At 40.1% G+C, this 24,748-nt stretch overlaps 2 protein-coding genes across 4 annotated transcripts; both read left to right on the plus strand.

Annotated features, from left to right (window-relative positions):
• Positions 1 to 56: 56 nt before the first annotated feature.
• si:ch73-345f18.3 (uncharacterized) lies at positions 57 to 2,296 on the plus strand. Its single transcript, XM_061742647.1, has 4 exons — positions 57 to 442; positions 700 to 781; positions 883 to 1,104; positions 1,214 to 2,296. Exons 1-4 carry the CDS (start codon positions 389 to 391, stop codon positions 1,609 to 1,611), a joined length of 756 nt encoding a protein of 251 aa, XP_061598631.1. The 5' UTR covers positions 57 to 388; the 3' UTR covers positions 1,612 to 2,296.
• Positions 2,297 to 3,290: 994 nt separating this feature from the next.
• hycc1 (hyccin PI4KA lipid kinase complex subunit 1) lies at positions 3,291 to 24,706 on the plus strand. 3 transcript variants are annotated; one of them, XM_061742651.1, is made up of 12 exons: positions 3,291 to 3,460; positions 12,718 to 12,799; positions 13,380 to 13,481; positions 15,311 to 15,490; positions 16,250 to 16,330; positions 16,412 to 16,527; positions 17,208 to 17,303; positions 17,966 to 18,082; positions 18,862 to 18,949; positions 20,345 to 20,507; positions 21,217 to 21,552; positions 22,538 to 22,675. In XM_061742651.1, the coding sequence occupies exons 2-11, from the start codon at positions 12,749 to 12,751 to the stop codon at positions 21,513 to 21,515; spliced, it is 1,293 nt and encodes a 430-aa protein (XP_061598635.1). In that variant the 5' UTR covers positions 3,291 to 3,460; positions 12,718 to 12,748; the 3' UTR covers positions 21,516 to 21,552; positions 22,538 to 22,675. The 3 variants fall into 3 exon arrangements, with proteins under 3 accessions (XP_061598635.1, XP_061598633.1, XP_061598634.1); XM_061742649.1 differs by lacking the exon at positions 21,217 to 21,552 and having other exon boundaries at positions 22,538 to 24,706; XM_061742650.1 differs by lacking the exon at positions 21,217 to 21,552 and having other exon boundaries at positions 3,313 to 3,387; positions 22,538 to 24,706.
• The last annotated feature ends 42 nt before the right edge of the window (positions 24,707 to 24,748 follow it).

Genomic DNA, 24,748 nt, shown 5'->3' on the forward strand with positions numbered 1-24,748 from the left:
CAGTTCTGGTAGGTGAAGAAATCAAGCTTCTTTTCTTTTTTTTGCAAGGATCACGATAGGTAAGAGTTTCAACACTTTCCTCGTAACTTCGCTAGGGCTCTGTAGACTTTTCGCCCTTTCTCAGCATAATGACCCCCAGCCCCCCCAACTTGCAACATTAGGTGGGTTGACTAATTACATTTAAGCTGTAATATATTTAAAGGAGAAAAACAGTTGAAATGCGTGCCTCACTGCCGCACTTCACCTGTAATCTCACCTGTAATGTAAACACACAACCAGGAAGGGTTTTTTTCAGGAGTCTCATGACGGTGACGTCACGCGGATTGCTGACTACAGATTTATTGTCCGGATTAATTGACCTGAAAACAAACTTCCAGAGCTGCTGAAAATGCTCCGTCTCCTCTGCTGTTGCTGCTTCTCCAGTGATAACTCCAACAACGAAGTATGTATTCACCCTGGACCGATTTTTCTGTAAAGTAGCTGCTCTGGAGAGAACCTTATCTATTATCTTGTGTCTGACAGAGTCAGACTATATAATGTAGCAACATTTTCCAGTTTCTCTAGGTATTCATAGCTTCGATGGAGATGAGAAATTTTATGAAAAATTCACTTCATTACTTCAAGTATGTCTGTTCAGTGCTTTATAACTCCACTGTGCTATTTAAGATAAAGATTAATACAGAAATTGTACTGTTTCAGAGGCAGCCCCTGCTGTACTCCAAACCCACATCTGAAGTGAATGGACCTGAATCAGCCAGGCAGGCCCGGCCAGCACACAGTGGTACATCATTGCTGTCTTCCACATCTAAAACTAAAATGTTTGAGTTCGACCTTCTGTGCTTTTATTCATCTGTCTGCATGTCTATGTTGTGTGGTATCCAGATCTGCAGACCGTGAGGCGGATGGGGAAATTGCTGATGCGGCGAGTGAATGTGCCAGAGCTGGATTGTAGATTTGAAGATGTGGCGGAGACCTTCAACGAGCAGCAAGAAAGATATGAGGCCATGGTCCGTCACATCACAAACCTGCAAAAGAGCTGTGGCTGTGCAAATATTGGTAGCTCTGCTTTGGCTGAATCTGTGAGGAAGATCAGAGAGGAACATGGTGAGTGAAAAATAAAGCCGATACAATTAGTGTTGCAGCAGTTAACGATTTTTTTTTTTTGTCTCAACGTGTGTCTTTTGCCAAAATCTCCATTTCTTTCTTCCTTCAGAGACAACATACAGGGTTTCCATCAAGATGAAAGGCTATGATTTCTCCATGGATCTGGTTTGTGTGCGTTCAGAGAGTAAAAACAATAAGAAACCACTTCCACCAGCTCTGCTGTTGGCTCAGAATGAAGTCAAAGGCACTTCTGAGAGCGCTAAAGCCACCATCTCAAAGGGGACCACACTTCAAGAGCTAATTGGGTGGCTGCTCCGTAGCCAGGATCAAATGTCTGAGCAAGTGAAGAGGAAAGCAGAAACTTACCAAGAGCAGGGAAGACTGAATCAGAACCTGGAGGAGAACATGAAGGAAGTCAGGAGGGCAAAAGAGTTATCGCAAGGATACAGGAAACAGGCAGGGGAAGTTCTCATTGAGGCTGCACAGATAGCAGGGGCTCATCTGTAGTTCACGCACATTTAAAAGGAATATGATTGAATATTCATGCAGGTTGTACACACATTTTAGTAAGTTTGGGTTAAGAAGATGTTTGCCTTGTAGCCAGCCTGTCTGTCACAACTGATGTGGGACATAAAAAAATGTTTTTGTTCCTGCTAAACAAGCCAGTCACAAACCCACTAACGTTTTTTTTTCTTTTTAGCACAGGTTTTCTAAATATCATATTGTGTAATCTGAATTAATATGTGTAAGAACCAACACCATGACTGTTAGATGTGTCACTTTTTGAGACCTTATGTTTGTTACAATTTTATGAAGGCTTTTAGTCAATACTTAAGAGATAAATGTATTGGGTGTTTGATTTAGAAAAAAGTGAGAACATTTCATCTCTGATCCAAGACAACTATTCAAACTGAACTGGCAAAAAGGTCCAGACTTTATTTTTGGGGTACATCCACGATCTGGATGACTGTGTATATACACAGACATTTTGCACACTGGGCCTTTACCTGGTAGGTTTGTAAAATAATATAATTTACTGGGATACATGTAACTTAACCAGATAACAGAAGGTGGCGCTGCAGTCCCACTTTCTTTCTCTAGTGGTTATTCGTGTCATATTACTTTGTGCAATTTCAAGTGGACCTTAAGAGACAAACTTGACACAGATATTATTAAACCCATAACCCAACTATTAATATATGTATATATATATATATATATATATATATATATATATATTTATTATTATTATTTTTATTATTATTATTATATATATATATATATATATATATATATATATATATATATATATATATATATTGTTGTAGACACGTATTTGTGAGATGGGAATATTCATGCTATTACTGTTAATGACAGTCGTATGTTTAATTAATCTGTAATGCCCAAAGCAGACCTTGATAAAGCCTAACGGCCTGGAGGTGTGCTGTAATTGTGCTTGCATTGTTTTTCTTTTGTAATGCTGAGGTGGAGCAGATTTGCAGCTTATCCACAAAATCCCTGTTGCACTTACTAACTGATTAAAAAGAGCAAAACTCCCACAGTAATTAATGTAAAACCTAAACACGTGTGGATATGCCATCTTAATGGAGGTGATTGCCATATCATTGTGCATTATTTTCAATTAAAATACAGTTTTATACTTAAACTAAAAGTTTTTTGGTGTGTCTGTTTGTTTTCTAAAACGTGTGTTGAATGTGTTTAATCTAAGTTTATATTGGCTAAATCCGTAGTGACTATTGTATGTGTTGAAACAAAGTAGTTAAAACAATAAAACCTTATTTTCTTAATTTACCCATAACTATAAGTATGCAGTTTAGTTTTAATTAGGAAAACTACAAAACAAATAGTTTAGGTGACTGTTTACTCAAAATGATTTTGAATATTTCCTCATATTTTATTGTGTGTGTGTGTGTGTGTGTGTGTGTGTGTGTGTGTGTGTGTGTGTGTGTGTGTGTGTGTGTGTGTGTGTGTGTGTGTGTGGCACATCACTTGACTGTTGACTGTCAAAGGGCAACTGGCTGACAGCGACAACCTAACTGATCGTGGAAATTATTAGCTCGCTTCTAAGATCATAACGTCATTGGGTCGTTCACGTAGGGGGCGTGTCCGCAAGGGATATACCCCCCTCTGATTGGCTTAGAAATGTGTCACTCAGTAGCAATCGAGACACCGCGTCTAGTGGCAGTCTGTGTGGAGAAAGTATTGAAGGTGGATGGCGCGGATGGTGTTGGATTGTTGGGGGGTGATTTATGGAGTAGCCCGGTGAGAACCATTTACTCGATTCGTCGGAAGGCTAGAGGACAGTGATACCAGGAAACTGACAGGTAACATGCCAGTAAGTAAACCCTGAGTTGGTGTCGGTGGCGCGCCTTCAGCCGAGCTAGCTAACGAGCTAATCTGGCTGTAACCGTGGTGACGGCTCAAGTCTCAGCAAACCCGGGATTGATTTACGCTCTCTGGCCGGGGTGAGCTGAGAGCTGACACGGTCCACTGAGCCACAGGTGTGCGGAGAAAGAGTTTGTTTAAGCGTAGTTTTAACAGGAAGACTGGGCTTAGAAACGGCTATAGTTTCAGGGGAGATCAGGTGTATGAAATGAACTGAAGCGACACAGAAATTGGCAAGGATTTTTTTTTCTTTCCATTTCATGGTGTTACAGGTTCATGCTTTTCTTTGTCTCCCCTTTTGAAATGTGTAATAGAAAATCATAATCTTATGAATGAGACAAACTTTGTTGCTGAGTGCACAGTTGTGGCTGCGTGTGTAAGTATTTGGGTGTGTACTTGTTAGGGCGGTCTGTGAACACAAGTTAAAGGCAAGGCACATTTATTTATATAGCACAATTCATCACAAGGTAATTCAAAGTGCTTTACATTGACATTAAAAGCGGCAATACATAATTAGACAGTAAATAACAAATAAGATTGAAAGAATTAAGAATAAGATGATAAGAAAGGAAGTAAAATAATAAAAAACCACAAGCTGTTAAAAGTAAGGGCAGTAGAGTACAGCAGATAAGTATTTAATTTAGGAGTACGCTTGAGTAAACAGTAATGTTTTTTAGGCCTGATTTAAAGGAGCTGACAGTTGGAGCAGACCTCAGGTCTACAGGAAGTTTGTTCCCCCGGTGAAGAGCAGAAAAGATGAACCTCAGGGGTCTGGGAGCTTCATAGGGAACTAACAGATCCAGCATGTATTTTGGTCCAAGACCATTCAGTGCTTTGTAGACCAACAGTAATATTTTAAACTCTATCCTTTGACTCACTGTAAGCCAGTGTAGTGATTTCATGACCGGTGTAATGTGGTCCAGTTTCCTGGTGTTTGTAAGGACTCTGGTGGCAGAGTTCTGGATCAGCTGCCTGATTGATTTCTTATTAAGGCCTTTAAAGAGATACCATTGCAATAATCCAACCTACTGAAAATTAATGCATGAATATGTTTTTCCATGTCTTGTTTAGACAGAATCCCCTTAATTCTAGCAATGTTTTTTAGGTGGTAATAGGCAGATATAGTGATAAACTTTAGATGGCTGTTGAAGTTCAGGTCTGAGTCAATAATTACACTGAGATTTCTGGCTTGATTTGATTTAAACAACTGTAGGTTAACATTGAGTTGTCAAATGTGTGTTGCTTTTTATTTTCTTCCCCTAACAGCTCTCATGTGATGCAGCTGTTTCTTTCGATCTCTTTGACAGTTTAGGAGAGACTGTTTTGCCATTTACTGTCTTGCCAGGACTGCTTTATTGTCCTTATCAGATCTACTCGTATAACAAATGATTATATGAAATTTTATTAAATGGCAAACTAACCAAGAAATAGAAAGCTGCATGTACAAAAACAAAATATACCCTTACATCTTCCACAAGAATTACTGGCAGCAAGGTGCTTGTAATCATCATTCTACAGTGATTATTCATAAGTGGTAAACATTCAAGTCATAGACAGAAATTGTGACAGGAAAATAATCTTTAAAAAGAACATGACAGTATGGCTTATATTTTCAAAACCATGTCTGATGAAAACTGATCTAAGCATATCAGCTAAAACGCCTTACAGCACTGGCCTGCTTGATGATAGACTGTCAGAGATTGGGGTTTGTTTTGCAGCCACTGCTGACATGAACTCCTCTGTATGCCAAGGATTCTAGTATTGAATGTGAGGCTATTTGTCCAAGAGCTAAAACTTGGCTGGCGTTGGGTCATGCAGCAGGACAGTAGTTGTTTCCATTACACTTTTTTGCAAAAGAAAAATGGAAATTCTGAATATGCAATAAAGGTAGCGCTGCAGGGGGGGCTACTGTTTCCATTGAACAGTGTTTTTTGGAATAAGTGCAGTTCTCGTAATTCTCCGTATGTCGTCCTGTGAGACTTCTCTTCAAAACAACAAAAGAAAAAAATCTCAGCAATGCAGAATATGGAGAAAAACATCTTTTAGTCTTTGACAAATGATTGTGATTGCCGTTACTGCTGTTGGGAAAATAGTCTGATGATGAAGGCAGAGGATGATCATTCAGAAGCAAAGCCCTTAAGCAGTAATGCATAATAATTAAGTAGTAGTAGTAGTAGTAGTAGTAGTATTGCAGAACTAGATCGTATCAATGACGCCAAAAACAGCTGGAAAATGTTCCAAACAATGTGTTTTGTATTACACTTTTGCAATAAACTGGATTAGAAATTTGCTTAAAAAAAACACCTTACAAAAGCGTGTAAAGGTTTTGGCGATATAGGATTTTTCCAATTAGATGTGTTTCCATTGCAGGTTTTCTTTTTCGATAGTTGGGTTCTGCGCCAATCTAGGGGTAATGGAAACGCATAGTGTCCCAAGAAATTACTGAAAGTACAACAGAAATGTTCAACAAGAAAATCACAGGAACATTAGACCAATTCCAAGTCCAGACTTCAAACGTACTGACATTTGTGCAGTGAGGCGTGAGGAGAGCTGTGGATAAACAGATGTCCATAAACCTCAATGTTTTTAATTGCTTCAATGAAGTGAATCAATGTTGTAAGGAAAAGTAGGCCAACTACTACAACAGTGTGGGAATTTGGTGTGTGTGCGTGTTTTTTTTGTTTTTTTAAAATTGATTTGAGAGTTGGATTTAGCCAAGTATGGATCCTGATAAGGATGAGGTCATCTTTTCATATGTCCAGAGAGATTAGTAAATTGAAAGGTGTACTTTTATTTTTAACACGAGTCCAGTGTTGTTAATATGTTACGTTTAATGGCTGGGAGCGTTTCAAACCTTTTTTTTAATAGTTTTTGACAACGAAGCACAGCAGGTCACAGAGCTGGAAGATCTTGCAGGCTGTGCTGTCATCCAGCATCGCAGCATTCACGCCAGTGGGCTCATACAATATCTCACCAAATTTAGCTGTATCTCTGCTGTGTCTCTTCCTTCCCAATTCTGCATGCACAAATACAGCAACGAGTTGCTGGTATCATTTCATAGTAATGCCTAAATTCAATATACTCATAGCTCCAATTAAAATATTGAAATTCAACATTATTTGAAGTAAGTGTTTTGGTTTTTTTTGGGCGGGGGGTATTTAAAAAAAAAAAGGGGTTACTCATGGTTCCCTGAGGCACAGTTGTTGCAGGAACACAGAATTGAAAGGATAAAGATGCATCACGGGAAGCAACAGTGGAGAGTGTAGGCTGCTATAAGAGGATTCCTCCTTTTACGTCTCCTTCAGCACCAAAGCCACAGACTCTGTCCTCATAACTACAGACAGCTGTGTTTTATATAATGTATATAGAAAAGGGAGAGAAGAAGAAACCCAGAAGCATACCACCCCCTCATGCCTTTGAGCTATTGGCAACCTGTTATTGTAAAAGACCTTAGGGGGAAGAGCAAGGTGGGAGGTAATGATGAAACAGGGTTTGTCAAAATAGTTGAAATAAAGGATATGGCAGTAGACGACATGAACGAGAGGTGATATAAACTGTTGAAAGAAAAAAATAGAAATGTCAGTCCTTTTACGTGGGTTCAAATGGCTCTTGGCAAAGTGAGAATGCACATGAGGTGACAACATTTTAGAGCCTGCCCTTTTCTGACCACAGTTACGAGCCCTGCCTATTTCTTTACTTGCACCTCTTACACATCCTCAGTTTAGTTGTTTAGCTAATCTGGTTTGGGGACAAAAAAATTTTGTCAGAGGTCCTGATGTAAAATAACATGGCTACAAAAGGATAGTTTGGTTTTATTTGCAAAGGAGCTTAAGTTAGTCATTGAAACAAAAAAAAATAATTACAAACCATTTTAGTTTGTGTATTAAGTCAAATCTAATTAGATTATTCATTCTAAAGTCTCAGCACTGCAATTGTGGTCACGATCTCTCAGTAGCTTGCTTGCAGCTGCAGCCTGTACCACAGGAAAAAGCAGCTGGGGCAGCATTCACACTCACAAAACCACCCACTTCATCAGTTTCTCTGTTTTTTTTCTTTCTTCCCTCTATTCAGGCTTCTACTCTTATTGCTCCACTCACTTCCTCAGAAAAAGAAGGTTCCTATGTATGTGTACAATAGGAAATGATGCAATCAGTGTGGGAGGGATGTGAATGTGTGTGAAAGGGTCCATCCAAATTCATTTGCACTTGGGCTTCCTTTAGTTCTCTCATTACCAGCTTTCAGAAACGGGTATGTTCTCATTTAACTACTGAGCACAGGAGGACACTTTGTATATTGATGTAGCTTTTGTAATTATGCATCTGAGGACATTGATGCACTATTGTGTGCCAGCCTCAGGTGTCTTTCAGCCAGGAAATCCAAGTACACAAGGATTAAGATTGCAAACTCCAAGAAGACTTGTATGTGTTGGCGGAAGTCTTTAGAAGGAGGAGTCAAAAGTAAGCTCATTTAGACCGGCAACCCAGTGTGTATCCTTGTGTGTTGCAGTTTAAGGCAGTGGTGTCATGAGAGTTCAGAAGGAATGTGCTGCTAATTTCAGATTGTTCACAGGAACAGGTTTTGTTAGACTAGACACTGAAACACACATGCACTTTGACACATTCTCCATCACTCTGTGGCAAGTAGCTGCTTTCAGCAGAGCTTTGCATTGTTGGCAAAAATTCAGTTACATTTGGGCTGGCAAACAAGCTGGTTTCTCCTCGAGCATGTCTAGACCTGATCTTTCTGTATGTAATGTTCCTCAGAGGCTAGTTGACAGCAAGCCAAGACTGAACACAAGTCATTTTATGTGAAACCCTCATCTCTGTTTTATTGGTTTGCAATTTATTTTGCAGGCATAAATAATAAAATGACCATCGATCTATGAAGGTAATTGATACATATTTTAGTCGTCATCCCTCAAAACATCTGCAAGGCATATACTTATTCATTATCAATGAGTTGTTGCTACTGCTTTTCAAGCCTGTTCAGCGTGCATGCGTGCGTGTGTGTTTATTTCTATAAGTGCTCTGTAAATTCATGATATAAAGATGGAAAAGTCAGATTAAGATGAAAGACAAATGAGTGTCTCATAATTGCAGTCTTGGTGTACTCCCAGAGTCATTTTTCTATTTTCCTTCACCAGATGCTGGACTGCAAAGTATTATGTCCTATATGTACTGCTATTGCATGTGATTTAAGATTCTCTAATTTAATTATCACTATTGCCAAGAATAACCCAATTTATGTTAATTTTGCATAATAGTTTGGTATTAGAGGAGGACAAATCCTTGGGATGTTGCAAGTGGGAGATTACTGACCACTGGCCTTTTTTGAAATGGATGTTTTTGATTTGTCAAAACATAAAATTGTAATAATTAAATATGATGTGATGGTAAGGTTTCTTTTTAGTGCCCCCAGTAAACCTTTTCTAATGGAACAAAATGGTTAAAAGCAGGACCTCCCCGCCACTTGAATGCATGCATCAGGAAGGCACAGACCTCCCTCTCCCCGGTCACCTCGTCAAGCTCCTCCATGTGAGGGAAACCCTGGAGCCCTGCCGCTAATGAGATTTTTAACTACCTTGGCAACCTCACGTCCAGTAATGAGCAAGCTAATCAGAGTCCACCTGATGTCCTACAAGCTGAAAAACAAGTTCGACAGAGCTTGATTAGCCTAATGTCCTACCTCACCTGGGATGCCCACCACTGGGTTCAGGGATCACTGCCAAGGCAGTCCCAGGTCGTTTGGCCACAGCTCCATTAGGCCACCTGCGCAGTGAAGGCCTGTAACGTTCCTAGCAATCTCTCACTATACATTTGGGCCTGATGGGTCTGTCTGGCATCTTCCATCTGATCCAACTCACCACCAGATGGTGATCAGTTGACGGCTCAGCTCCTCGTCACCCGAGCGTCCAGAACATTTGGCTGCAAATCCGATGATATAATCATGATTTCCAACATTGATCTATGTCCTGGAGTATCTTGAAGCCACATGCCACTATTATGGGCAAACATGGCCCAACAATAGAAAATTAAACAACAATGGAAACAAAAAAACAAGGGATTGTCTTTCAGGAGCAATTTCCTGCACACCTGCCCGGGAATCTGTGGAGGCTGGGCATTTTAATCTGCTGTTTGGTGCACAAAGACAAACAAGTGAGAGCCTGCTCCCAACCTGGAGGCCTAGGGAAGCTATCCTCTCATCTGCAGGGGAAAAACCCCGGCATACAAACTCAGAGCCAGAGAGCTATAAGTAAGCCCACTCCAGCCCAGCGCCTCTCACCAGGGCCAGGTCCAGAGTGGACTTTAGTTTCAGAACCCATAGTGTGGTATGAGGCGAGCCCAAATATACTGATCAGGTACCACTCAACCTCACACACCAGTTTGAGCTGAGTAATAGCATGCCCTGGCCAGGGCCTCCCCCTCCTGCTTGTAACACAATGTCCCGGATCCACACAGCGCCTCCTGCAACTGTTGAGCTCACAGGAGCATGAACCAAAGTCAGGTGGAACCCTGGCTAAGCTCGGCCAGACCCCATGGGTAAAGGCCATTCCACTTAGTGCTTTCTAATGAGCCCGGCCGAGGAATCCATTGCTTCTATAAAAAAAAAAAAGTGTACCGGCATTTTATTTATTTGTCTTTGTCCATAATCACTCTTAGTCTGGCTTGTCCTCCAGGTGCCTAGGGAGAGGAAAATTGCTCTCACAATACAGCCCCTGTGATCATTTGGGAACATGTAACCCTCCATCACAATAGGTGGCGATTCAAAGAGAGATTTCACCATCATTATTAATACACCTGTGATGATATGTATAACATTATGGTTGTTTTACAGATTTAACAGTTTATTGATTCATTTTAAGGAAACAGATCATTTTTTGTGTGTCTTGTTTGCTATCTTATGTTGCACACTTTTGTTTTAAATTCACTAGAAGATCGATGAACAGAATGAGTCCTTTTTTATTAATACACTTTATTTATTTTAACTTTGCTTCAGATGACATTCTTATTGCTTCAGTAAGAAAACAAATATATCACATGTGTGGGTGGCATAGCTGGCTGGCAGCTACTGATTACAGGTGCCTTATCCCGTAAGAGTTGTTTCTGATTACATTCCCCACATGCCAGCGTGGACAAAGTTGATGGGTTAGAGGTAACTGGTTTTTTTTTTGTGTGGGAGGGGAAGTCGTCCTTGCAAAAGAACAAAACTGACTCCTCCATTTAATCACAGCCTTTAGTTTTTCAGGTAATTTAGCCTTCAATAAAAGATGTGCTGCTTTTTGGTGTCACTGTCATCTGTCTTAAATAGTGCAAAAGAACAGAAAAGGAGACTCTCACAAAATACTAATTTCTCTAAATGGAGACTTTTCTGCCTTTTATAATCCTTCCCCATTTCATGAGTCACTGGCTCCCCTCCTCCCCTGTCATTCTTGTTGGTGGTAAAATCCGTAAATAGACACCTAGCTGCCTCTGAGAGACCATGCAGCTGAATGATATAAAATTAAGTATTTTGATGCATGAAGATATACAAAGTAAAATGATATGTTGTGGGATAAGCAGAGGTTAGGAAAAGAAAAAATCCACCATAAAGATTTTTTTATGGATATACTCTTAATGTTGTATGGGATTTATTTAATTTTTTGTAATTTTTATCACTTATTCTATAATCTACTGAAAATATATATATAATGTGTATTTTTCTAAATAAACCTGAAGGGTATGAAATGCATTTTTATTCACAGCAAGTCTAGCTCAAGAAAAAAAAACTAATGATAGAGGAGATTGTGTGGCGCACACTTAGTGAAGTGGAACAGGGGGAACATTTTCTTTTCACTCTTCTTTTTTTCCTCAGCTTGCATCAGCGCATACCAAACATGGACTACATCCTTGTGCTTGCTGTTGCATAGCGCAGATGTGACATGGACACAACGCACCCTCCAGTGAAAACCGATTATCCATCAGATAGAAACAAAAATTATGTCCTTATGCTCAGCAGAAAAATGCAGGTCTCACGCCAGCCATTGTCTTACGGTGGAAGGTGGATGAGTGTCACATGCATGGACATCTGTCGTTTAGAAAAGATGCTGTTTGCAATGCTATGGATTTGAGAATCTGAAATCTGACTATTCTAGTTTTGTGAGTGGCTCTAATGACGGCAGCATTGTCGGTCGGTAGGCTGCGTTTTGATCAAACCTAAAATATGTTAACTACTAGCTGAATAGCTGTGATATTTGTGGTCCCCGGGGACAAATGATGATAATTTTGCTCATTCCCTGACTTTTATAATTGGGATCATGCAGTTGAACTATGGAATAAATGGTTTCCACTCGGAAACACTTAAAACAAGTCAGCTGATTCTGACATGTCCTTTTGTGCCACTGTCAGGTCAGAATATTCATTTGTTTAGTACTGTTGTTTGTTGATGTTTTTTTTTTTAAGACAGCGAGACTGCTCAACTAAAGACACTTTATTACCCTCAGCTGTTTTATTTATTTTTTTTGTTTTGTGTATTTTTAGAAAATCTTGGCACTGGCCTAGCATTTGGAAAATGAATTATTACATCAGTGGGAGCGGAAACACAGCTTAGAAACATGTTTTCTCTGAGTGTGTGTGTGTGTGAGAGGAAGCGTTTAACATCTTTCGTGTATAAAATAAGTCCAGTGCCCTAAAGAGGAAAGGCACATGTTGGCACACAAGCAATGTTGATTGATACTGTGATGAAAAGCAAGAGTAACGAGTAACAGGAATAGAGAAATAGATGAATAAACCAAAATTATAGGGAGAATATTCTTTCTGTTTCAATAGAAATCCTAACTGCAAAGCCTCTTTGGTGTGTATTATTCTTTTCATTTTTTTTTTTTCTCAGTGCTTCAACCGTGAAGTCATCCAGGGTTCTGTGTGTGTGGGTGATATTAGATTTGAAAGCCTGGGTTGAGAAGGTGCTTACTGCAGAGGTGCGTCTGGAGAGCTGGAGGAAAATGAGGGGGATAGATAGACTTGGACTTCTTTGAAGTGCTGAAGCCCAGAGGGTGTACATTTACTTTTAACCATGACCTTGGTGCCGTCCGCTGTGGTGTTTTTTTTTTGTTTTTTTTTAATAGAATATTTTTATCAGGAAGATCCCAAAAATGAGAACCCGCGTGAGCATGGAAGAAACTTCCTTTTTAGGACTGCGTGTGTGCTAATGCAGTATTTCTTTCTTTTTTAGGTAGAGGTGACTCCCCTGCAGATGAGGGAACATGTTGGCTATGGACCAAGGAGTGGTGGAGGAATGGCTATCAGAATTTAAGGTACTACTTTTATTCAGTGTGCATTCGTGCGTCTTCCAATATCATTATGAAGACGTATGAGGAAGCATTCACCCATGACCTGTGCGCAGCATGCTCTACTGCTGCTTCTTACTGACTGAATTTATTTCACTCTTATAAACAAACACACTTTCTCAAGTGCTTCATTTTTAGAACATTTCCTGCTCCCATTCCACATGGGTACTCACCGATTCGTGACTGGTACCAAAGCTGCGACTCAGTGAGGAGTAAGGGAGCAGATGACATTCTTCTGTTAAATTAGTACCAATCTGTTGTCCCCTCTTCCTGAAGTTGATCTCCAGATGCAACCCGTTTGTTGTTAATTGCAGCCTCATTAAACACAACCTGCCTCAGCGAACTGTAGATGCTAATCAAAATACTATCTTGGTGGGATATTTTAACTTTAGGGGCAGAAACAATGGTTGGTGCATTTTTTTTTTTTTTTATTGGACGTTTCACCCAAATGAATAGACGTGTTCAGACTTTTTACAGTTAATTAGAATAAGCAGATCTGTGGCTTCATGCATGTATTGTGTAATAATGATTATGTTGTGTATTTCAGACCCTCCCTGATAGTGCCATCTCTACCTATGCTGCCTCGCTAAGAGACAAAGGTGTCCTGGTTCCTGCACTCTACAAAGTCATCCGAGAGAACTACAGCGACGTATGTACACAGAGAAGCTTTTTTTTTTATATTTATTCAACCCTTTTGGCAGTCTGGTGAAAATGTGTTTGTGTTCCTAAGAAGCTGATTAAAGCTGGTCTACTTTGTTGTGAAAGGTAATGGCTATTAGTTTTCTTTCTCCCAGCCATTCAGATTCACTTTTAGCTGAATAAACACAAAATATCATGTCATCGATTGAATACTGCTCGTTGGTATTGATGCTTGATATTGTTATAGATACTTCCCAGCATAATTTGAAGCTTAACGTGATTTGTATAACTGAAAGGGTTAAACAGTTTGGAAACATTGAAACCAGATTTACATCTTCTTGATTGAGAGTCATTTGCTCTGTAATTAGTATTATTACATTTGGCTAAAAAGCTGCTGCCGCTCCAGCGGTCTGGTGGTTTGCCTTGCAGTGGGAAGGTCCCTTCTTCGTGTGTGAGGTTATCCTGCGGGCTTGCATCACCTTGCTGAAGCTTAGTGTGGGCTACAAAGCTCTGCTGTGGTGGTGCCTCTGTCCTGGGAGGGACGTAGCTGAAATGTGAACACAATTGTTACATTTGGACAAAAACCTTTTGAGCAGTTCTTCTAAACACATGTCATACTTTCCACACACTTTAAAAACGTATTTGAATAACCTCATACATGCTTATTGTTCTGGTTTGCTGTGATTTTATTTATTTTTTTTATTTTTTTTTTATATGCACTAAACTCAGATTTGCAGTCTCTGTTGTTCACGGTACTCTGCACTCGTGATCGCTGATGAATGACCTGATAACCATTATGTGAACAGCTTTCTGCCGCTGTTTGAAAATTTTGCAATCTTCAGCTTGTCATCTCCTGCAGCAGCTTACTGCCCCAAAAATATACACTTGCACAACATTACTAAAATACACGGACTAACAGATCTGGCTATAGTACATTAGACGCATTGTCTCCTGACTGAACGTTCATTTTAACCGACACAGTTGATCGATTAGTTATTGATGATGAGATAGTTTGTGGGTTAACACCTTGGCCTGCATTAACATTTTCACCAGCTAGACTCAGCTGGGGTGAAGTGCTGCACATCTTTCAGAATAAGCACAGCTCTGTGTGATTTTTTTTTTTTTTTTTTTTTTTTTTTTTTTTTTTTTTTTTTATACTGTGTATATATTTTTTCTGTTTTTCTTTGTTGTTTTTTCTTTCTTTTTTCTTTGATGTGGATGATTTCTTCTATCAGGCTTCTGCAAGTACGATGGCTTCTGACTTAAGTCTGGGGGCTCATTTTAAAACAATACAATTTTGAAACAATCAAACTGTGTACCCTTGTAGATGTATATGTATTACCGTAGATGATTTGTGAGTTATAAAATATTGTGTAAAGGGTTTCCCACACAATGTGAACAACTGGTTTAAACAAGCAACTTGTTAGGGCTCCAGTCCACTTGTAGCATAGAAAAGAGAGATGTGAATGAAAAGAAAATTAACAGATTTTCTCATCTCTGCATCTCAAGTGGAAATATTCATACAATTATTTCACATAACAAAGACTGAACATCTTAATGGCCTTGATTGTTTGGACTTCTGCAACTATATTAAGACCTCTTTTGGTGAGATAAGATTTAATCAGTGAATTATGTCTCATTAATGATATTAGTTTAACTTAGATAAGTTTAATTATGACTATTGTATAACGCCTCTTTTCATCTGCCCAAATAGTGTTATAATTTTATTGTCATATTACTACTGAATCAGAGAACCAACAATTTATGAGTTTAACTGCTGCCAATTTTTGTATCCCAACCATTTTTATAAGGCTTTTTTTGTGTGTGTGTCCTCACCAGCTACTGGAGCCGGTGTGTCACCAGTTATTTGAGTTTTACCGAAGCGGTGTGCCGCAGCTGCAGCGTTTCACGCTACAGTTCCTGCCAGAGCTCCTGTGGAGCCTCCTGTCCGTCAGCGCTGCCAGAGATCCCCACACCTCCGGCTGCATCGAAGCGCTGCTGCTTGGCATTTACAACCTGGTAGGACAGAAAATGAAGGCGGTGGTGGAAGATTTTGTGCCAAAGTTGTAGCTCACAATAATTTATGTGTTATCTGTAAGATGGAACTGCCGTTAATAAAAACCACAGTTGCAGTATGATGAATGCATATCTATGATGAATGCATATCTATGAAACCTTTAGCTGTTTGGTATAATGATAGCATTCCTAAAGGGCTTAACTTCTCAACTATTTCTGGGATCTGCATCATGACGTTTGAGTTTATTTTCTTCCTCATTAGAAAGCTGTCTTTTTCAATGAAAGGAAGTAAGGTTTAGAAATGGGGAACTGAAACACAATGACTTAGCACTTCATAATGCCCATAATCTTCTCAGAGAGACAGCACTAATGATTATTGAAATTTGCTGAGATCCATTTTCATCCACTTTGGCTCTTAATACTCTATCAGCAAAGTGCAGTATCTCCAAGCTTCCTCTCTGAATATAAGAATAGGTCAGCTGTCCCTCAGCACACTGGTTCCTTCCTATTAATGTGTTTGACATTAACATGCACACAGGGGACAGAAAAACCCTGCGGTTTTTTGTTTTTGTGCTAGTGTGGTTACACAATACACACACACAAATAAGCAAGGAAATAAGAGCCCGAGGACTATACACAAACACCCACACATGACAGATAAGTGTGCTTGAACACATCAGTGCATGCTTTTTTGAGGGCAAATGAAGAAAAAACAATGCTTATTTTTCTTGTTTACGAAACAAGTACTTTTCCTTTCAACAGGAAATAGTTGATAAAGATGGACAAAGTAAGATATTGTCTTTCACCGTCCCTTCCCTCTCCAAACCCTCAGTCTACCATGAGGTGAGTACGTCCACATGCAATCTTGTCCCTAATTTGAATGTGCTGGCATTTAGCCATTAAACATCAACTTTCCACTCCTAGCCGTCGGCCATTGGCTCCATTGCTCTCACGGAAGGAGCTTTAGCCAATCATGGGCTGAGCAGGGTGGTGTACAGCGGGCCACACCTCCAGAGAGAAACCTTTACAGCCCAGAATAGGTAAGAGGCTTGACATCGTCTGGGCGGCCAGTTGGGATGGATTGTGCAGGTTTTAAACTGATATTTCCTGGTAGCATTATGACAGTTTCTGTATACAAGTGGAAGCAAAAAACAGCCAGAAATCAAAATGGAAATGTATTATGGAGGATGAAAAGTGTGACAGAAGTGCTTGTTGTTTTTTTTAATCAGTGCATGCTTTGGAGAAAATAAATTGCCCGACTTTCACCACACAGCTGTGTTGTTTGTCTGCCACTGGTGGAGGCAAAAAAATGTTAAAAAAAAAGTTGCGTTTATATGTGTAGTGCTCCAGGCTCAGAGACCGCTTGTAGCAGTTTGTTTTTGCTTTGCTGCATCTCAAGTTGCTGATTAGCTGTGAATGCAACTCAATGGAAACTGTGGAGGTCATCATGGCCTGGGTGGAATGTTCTCTGCTCTTGTGAGAACATGGTTTCAGGCTGGATGAAAAGAGTGGATATTTTTAATCTTTTAATATTAATGCAGCAAAACAAGACATTCTAAGATCCTTTCATAATAATACAAACTTCTTAGCATGGTTATTTATTGCCTTAATACATGAAATATTTGTTCCTTTTTTCTTTTCTATTTGTAATTGCAGAATGCAATGAAGTAAAATTGAAAATGTTATAGCATAACATTCTGTTTTTATGGTTTATTTTAAGATTTGAGGTGCTGACTTTCCTGCTGCTGTGTTACAACGCTGCTCTCAGCTACATGACGTCCACCTCTCTGCAGTCCCTGTGTCAGCTCAGCTCCAGGTAAAAACACACTTAAACTATTTCTTTATGAAATGTTCTTTTTCTGTGTGTGGGTGTGAATTGTTTCACTTGGGGACTTAATACAAACACACAATGTGTGCTCTTACTTTGATGTCATAATTAATATTCATTAAGACTCCTTCCATGTATACCCTGCCTGGTTTACAAGTGAACACTTGCTCACCTGATCCTCTTATCTACTTTGCTGCCAGTGAGAGTCAAGATATTGCTATTTGGCATAGAGCTGCAATGTACACTCCCCCGGGCTCGGTTATCCTGATAACCTGCCAACTGCAGCTGAGCATGTCTCTGAACATAGAGCTAAGGAGACATCGGCTTGGATTTCCTCTTGACAGTTTATGATGCTTGTTTACACTAATAGCTAATATTCAAATGCCCATTTCTTACATGACATTTGTCTAATTGATATCTAACTTGCGTGGTATTTTACTGAAAATGATTAGTGTCTTCATAATTAGATGTTATGTAAACTATTTATTCTGGAGTCTTTTACTTTCAGCAACTATTTAATTTCAGTTCAGCTCACTGCAGTGAAAAAAATGTTGTTATGAAACTGAAACCACGTGGACTTGAATCTGTACTTCCTATGAAAAGCTCCTCTATTTAGCTTTTGTTGGCTTTTATGTGGTTTTCCCCTGTAGGGTGTGTATATGTGGTTACCCACGGCAACAGATGCGGCGCTACAAAGGCATTAGTACACGACTGACTGTCACGTCAGAGTTCCTGGTTCAGCTCATCACAGGGATTCACTACGCCTTGTGAGTTACATATGACCACACACCCAACCAGAGACACTCATTAATTATAACATCCTTAAATTTGCCTTATACATAGTTGCACTGTTAAAATAATTGTGACTTAATTTTCTTTTTAAGTATCATTTTACATTGTCACATTTAAGACACAATTTAAATGTTTATCCACAGTATAACAGCATGGGGCCTAAAGAAACGAGAGAGTCATAGAAATGAAACAGTAAATGAGTAAATAAAACATCTGGAGAGTAAGCATATGTTTTGACATAGCTTTGTGTAGATATCAACCTACTTTATTCAATCATTGATTTGAGATTCTGATGCATTATAAAGTATGAAATACTTTCTTTTTTCCCTTCAGAATTGGCATCAAACATGGTGGACTCTAGACAGAAATCACAGTTGACTATGGAACCAGTTAGATTATTACATCTAAAGGGACCATTTCTTATGAAACTATTAATATTCACCCAGTATGTTGTCAGCTGTGTAATATATTCATCAAGCAGGCCACACATAAACAGGGCCCCCTCTTCACTTGTTTTCCACCATGCATTACTGGTCTTCTAAGTGCATATTCCTGGAAAAAAAAAGGCCAGTGAATGGCTGCTAAAATGAATTGTTTCCATCTGCATTCATGCATTAGACACCAGATCTCCATAGTGTTCATGATGCCAAATTGTCAGGATGCAACTGTCTCAAGTCTTTTTCTGATCAAGCTCCTAATCCTTGCACTACACAACCTGCTGTTAATGTGTGTCTGTACATTTCCACCTGTGTAGATGTAATGGTGAAGTGGAGCTGGGATCTAAAGCACTGGATGATGTCCTGTATCGAGCCCAGTTAGAGCTGTTCCCTGAAGCTCTGTTGGTGGGTGCAATATCTTTTTCTGTTGCTGTCTCACACAACCTCACCGTGTTTGTGTGTGAGTGGATGCATGTGATTGAGGTGCACATGCTGACCTTTGCTCTTGAGTCATACACAGCACAGTATGTTGTATTGTATTGGTCTCTGTGTGTCACCGACTGTGGGCAGAGTGTAATCCTTCTAGATTATTTACATGCTTTCCCCTCTGCTCAGTTAAGCTGTAATCCTTGAGGCCCAGGGAGTAGAGGATTGAGCCTCATAAGCTCGGTATTACTACCGAAGCCAAGGTGTGCTCCTCCTATACAATCAAAACTCAACATTTGGATCCATATTCAAATAATATATTCATATACAATTCATATTTGTGGGAATTTTTGTGTGTGTTTTGTGTTTGTTTTTGGACGTGTTACAATGTATAGGAAATATTGTGCAAGACAAAAAAAATCACATCAGATATTATGCAGTGCACTCATTGTTGCAAATGGAAAGTGGCTCTTAAATTAGCATAACTTGATGACGTTTTCTTCGTGGAACCAGTGTGTCGCAACAAAGTAGACAAAAGACATGTTGTTGTCTTATGATCTTTGCTCGTGCTACCTCACCACACGCACTCAGTGGCTCTATGATCATTTGTAGGAGGGCCACTTGAGAATTTCCAGTAAGACCTGTGTGTTTATATATATATATATATATATATATATACAAACTATAACTTGAGTATAGTTATTAATCATTGTGACAAGACAGATGTTACTGGTTCAGAAACCAAAACAGGAGCCCATGTGTATGATGCCCACCGTCTGTCACGCTAGTGGTCTTGGTGTAATCTTTGTGTCTGTCCTATTCTTGAGTGTAATTAATAATTTGCACTCAACCAGTTGACATACATTTACATTTTATATGGTATTTGTCTGTGCAAAAGAAGCTTAAGAAAGTCTTCCTGGATATTAATAGGAATATTTACTGGACTATAAATTTGGTTTAAAGTTGTTTACATACTGTATAGTGTGGCTATAATACCCATCAGTGTCAATTGAAAGTTGATATGCAACAGTTTGTGTGTGCAGCGATTGTCTGGTCCTTTTTTGTTTTCTTTTTTAAACTCACTATAATATGATTATTCGGCCAGATAAACTGTATAGGAAAAAGTAAATGACTACAAAATCATGTTGTCCAAATGTTTGATTTGGTAATGGTCTGTATTGTGTGTTTTGTTGACCAGAAGGGTAGTTGTTTCACAGGTTAAAACAGAAGATTATGATTATCTCCAATAGAAGAAAGACTAACAGGAAGTATGCGCTTGTCGCAAACTTTCCAGTAACTTGGCCACATTCCTGAAGACTGGGCAGTCAAACTTCTGACGTAGTAATGTTTGTCTATGCCTCCTCTTTCATTCAGGTGGGTAACGCCATCAAGTCATCGCTGCATGGTGCAGCACTGAAGAGCAACAACAAGGAGGGTGCACGAAGTATCCAGGTGGAAATCACGCCCACCTCTTCCAGGATCTCCCGCAATGCTGTCACCTCCCTGTCTATACGGGGACACCGCTGGAAGAGACACGGTGAGCTACATCACATCGGGGGGCGGGGGCTCAGATTGAGATGGACACAAAACTGGGGCAGCAGGGCTCAACTGAAGCGGCAGAGTGTAGGTTATTGTTTTTATTTTTATTTTCTAAACGGCTCTGAAAATATAAAGCCTTCATTGGACAGTGTTTCTCCAAAGCAGAGGAAGAGGTTTAGATTTCTTCTTTCATTCACCCATTTGTTCATGAATTCAATGTTTTCATTCAGTCCCTAACCTTGTACACCGCTCATCTTTTTTTTTTTTTGTCTCCTTGAATCTGCTCGTTTAAATATATTTTAGCGAATTTCTATGAGGTGGTAGAAAAATAGTCTGTCTGTGTGTACTGTAGTTTCAGCTTCATGCCAGGTTATTTCTTTATTCATTTTATTTTCCAAGAGGGAAATATCGATGAACATTAAACATGAGTTCATGTTTGAGGTGAATGGTTGTCTAGGATGAGCTGTTTCCATTTAATGACATTCATCTCCATATAGCATGTACTTTGTGTTTTTATTCTTATCACCGTGTTATTGTTTTATTTTTCTGTCATTACATTTACTTTTTTTTTGTCTTGTGTTTCTGTGTGTCTGTACATGTGATCATCTTTTTGTCACTTGTGTGCATGAAATGTCTGTTTTTGTGTGTGTGTGTCGCATGATTGTGTGTATATTCTCTCACGACCCCTTCACGCACACCGTCACCAGAATCCCAGGAGGTGAGTGTAGACAGTGACGCTGCCATGGGGGGCGTGGCCATCCCCGAGATCAGTGTGACGGGCGCAAGCAGCGAGCGAATGGTCAACGGAGAGTCCCTGCGGCCGCGCCCTGATGGCCGCACCCAGATTGATGGCGACGCGTTGGGTGCCTCCTCAGAGGTCAGCCTGGAAGCCCGCAGTCATGAGTCCAACACTCGCAGTCAGGAGGTCAGGAGGCAGAAGTCTGTGAGGAGAATGGTGGAGAATGAGAGTTCTGGGTTGGCCTCCACAGGGAGGAGTCAGTACTGAGGTCTGCTCCTCCTTCCCCACTCCCAGGGTATCCTAGGTAACCATGTGTGAGGGTGTGGTCTGAAAAAGCTGCTTGAAACCTATTTACCTTTCTCACCGGGTTCCACTACCCACTCTTTGCCTAATTGCACTTACCCTGTCATCTTTCTATCGATAGTCGATCATTCATTTACTCTTTTCTTTGTGGCTAAAGCTTCCTCATTAAGATCAGCTACTGACATTTCATAAGGTCACTTGTTTAATTATTTAAGGTCTCGCTTAATAACGTCTCAAAAACTCATAAAAAATGTATTTACAAGACATGGCGGAATCCTACGTCGAAAATTAGATCGCCAATGCTTTTAGTAAAGGGATCTGGCAAAAGGATAAATATTCTCAATAAATGCTACACATGGATTTTTAAAATATGTTTTTGTTAAAGTGATTCAAAGACTTCCAGACACACACAGCATCATTCTGATTACCTTTTTTTTGTATAAATTAAAGTGGCATCAGATTACTTTGAATATACAGGGGAATTAGTCCTCACATAGGTGAGGATACATGCCTAAAAGTGTGTTTAATGAAGAGAAACAACCAATTGCAGTGTACAGATTTGACTTTGATTGCTTTCCTCTACTTTCCCTTTGGCACCTTTTCTGAGTTTTACCCTTTTGTGCTGAGTCCCCTTCTCTTTTTGGAGAAATTTGCACTCCTCTGCCACTAAAGTTCTCGCTTTTATCTCCCAGCTCTGCTTTGCTCTTAACCGGCTGGACTGCAACTTACAGTGTCTGGTCAGGTGGTGAGAGAAGACTGTTGTGTGAAAGCGCCACCTGCTGGATGGCAACAGACCTCCTCTGTTATCTAGCCACAGTGTTATCCTGTAATAAGCTTCAAACACAGAGTCTTTATTTCTTTAAAAGAAATATCTATAATGAATTCTAATAAAATTTTAAATGGATCAAAAGGGCTAGATGCCAGACGAGGCATTCTAACTCTGTTCCCGATTCTCATGAGTGTGTCTTTCTCTGTCTGCCTCACAGATGCAGTGGATCTGGGTTCCCCGGATGAGCTGATGGATATTTCAGAAGTGGATGAAGGGGTTTTCCCAGGTGGGGTGGGGCCTGAAACGACTCCACCCACTATCACCATCAGCAACAGCATTACGACGTTGAACCTTGGAGCGAAGGCTATGAAGAAGTGTCGGCTCGGCGGGCGCAGCAGCAAGGACAAGGAGGCGGGGCCCCTTACAACCGGCCGGGCCGCAAGCGAGAGCACAGAACTGTCCTTGAAGCGACTAACGCTCACTTCCAGCCAGTCGGTGCCCAAAGCTGGAGCTCTCACCAACCTCACACGCACTGCCAGCGCCGTCTTCTCTCGCTCCTTTGAGCAGGTGCCGAGCGGCAACGCTCCACCTCCTAGCAACCACACAGCCGCTGAGGCGGGTCGTTATTCCTGCAGCCTGCAGGAGGACGGGATGGGGTACTTGAGTCCAGCACCAAACCATACCCAGCGCTCCCCCAGCATTAGTGTGCATTTTGGCTCTGACCACTGAACCCTTTAACTCCTGACGGTATGGACCCTCGTCTGTGATTTTGTGACCCTGTACCTGTGACCTGGAACTCCAAGCCATGCCAACGACAGTGGACCACAAACACGTGATGAAGCGCTGTTTTTACCCCCACTCCATTTCAGACATCTTTGATTCTCTGTGCTGTAAACCCATTCATTCAAGTGTCTGAGCAGCTCGGCGCCCCCTGCTGCAGCTTCCTCTCAGCCTGGTGGAGGAGTGGCATCAGGGATTGCTCGTCCAGCTTTACTGATTTTTTTTTTCGGAGAAGGTGAAGACAGAACTGTGCTCTATCGCAGAGCAGCCTGAATGAATGCACTTATAAAAATATCACTAAACTGGGAAAAGCATTTGGAAATTTAACTGGCATTTGTTGCCCTGCATGGCTTTTCCATTTATCCATCCTTACCTTGCCCAGGTGTGTCTGAGGGCAGGTGCACTGTGTGTGAGAAGTACAGATATTTTTTTTTTTTTTAGAAAAAAGCTGCTGATTGATGCAATGAACAAGGAGTGATCTCTCCTAGTTGAAATAAGGGTTTCTACTACTTTTTTTTTATTCATGTATTCCTTCCCACAGCAATAAATTCTATCATTGTTGGTATTTTCGATTGTTCAGACTGATTTTTGCCAATCTTCCCTCTGTCCTCACCACCAGATCTATAAATGTGCTCCTTGCAGTCTAAATTCTTCCCGAAAATCAGTCACAGAATAATCAATGAGTATGAAAAGAACAAGGTCTATGTTTACAATCACACAGTATTTTAGTCATGACGGAGAAGCAATATTTTCCTTCCCCTTGTTCCTCAAGCACCTTCCTTTTTAATTGCAGTGGATTTGCTGGCAAACATTTTAAATCAAGCTTCTTGCAATTGATTGTTGGTTTACCTTTTTCTGAGGATGATGGATATGTTTGACTAAAGTATTGAATTTTGCACGTGGACGAAGAAATGAATTCTGTTTTCACCTGGTATTTTCTTATGAACTCAAAGTGCTTGATGCTGAAATTGTTGTATTTTTCTGAGAGAAGTATGTTTTGTTGCTCCACAAAGATTCCCTCTCGCCTTTTGTACGATGCTATTAAAATGTGGAACTATCTGAATCCACACACTCTTATTCAAGCTTGCTTACGTGCACAAAATAAGTAATTTGATACCACTGAGTATTAACTCAATGACCGAAACTGTAACTGAATCTTTTTCTCTTTCAACAGTGAGAGTATCTTTAGAGCAACAAGGCATTTTTCTTGTCTTCTAATCCACCCACCTTTCCATATGTCTGTAGTATTTAAGTGATGTGCTTCCCACTTACTCTTTATCGATTACATCGTCACCCAAGACTTGGCAATTGCAAATAAAGAAGTAAAACTTAAAACCATCTGCTACAATTGATGTCCTAAATTCACCGGTTCATGCTGCTCCACCTTGTGGAAAACTTGTATTCTCTTGTCTGTGTACTGTAGCTGAGTGTTTGTAGCTTGGTGGGATGATTTACCACTCGCGTTTCTTCGTATGTGGGTTTACAGTGACTGGGTAAGCTATTGTTGTACATCATACTGTTATACTAAAGTTGATTATATTGGCCTTTTTATGTCTGAAAATAACTCTCACTGCTACATCTGGGAATAAAGTGTTTCTATATTTGACTTGTTCTTGTTTTTTATCCCCCCTCTCTTTCCCAGGGTACA

The sequence above is a fragment of the Cololabis saira genome, chromosome 15, assembly GCF_033807715.1.
Source record: "Cololabis saira isolate AMF1-May2022 chromosome 15, fColSai1.1, whole genome shotgun sequence".
Classification (NCBI taxonomy): Eukaryota; Metazoa; Chordata; class Actinopteri; order Beloniformes; family Belonidae; genus Cololabis; species Cololabis saira.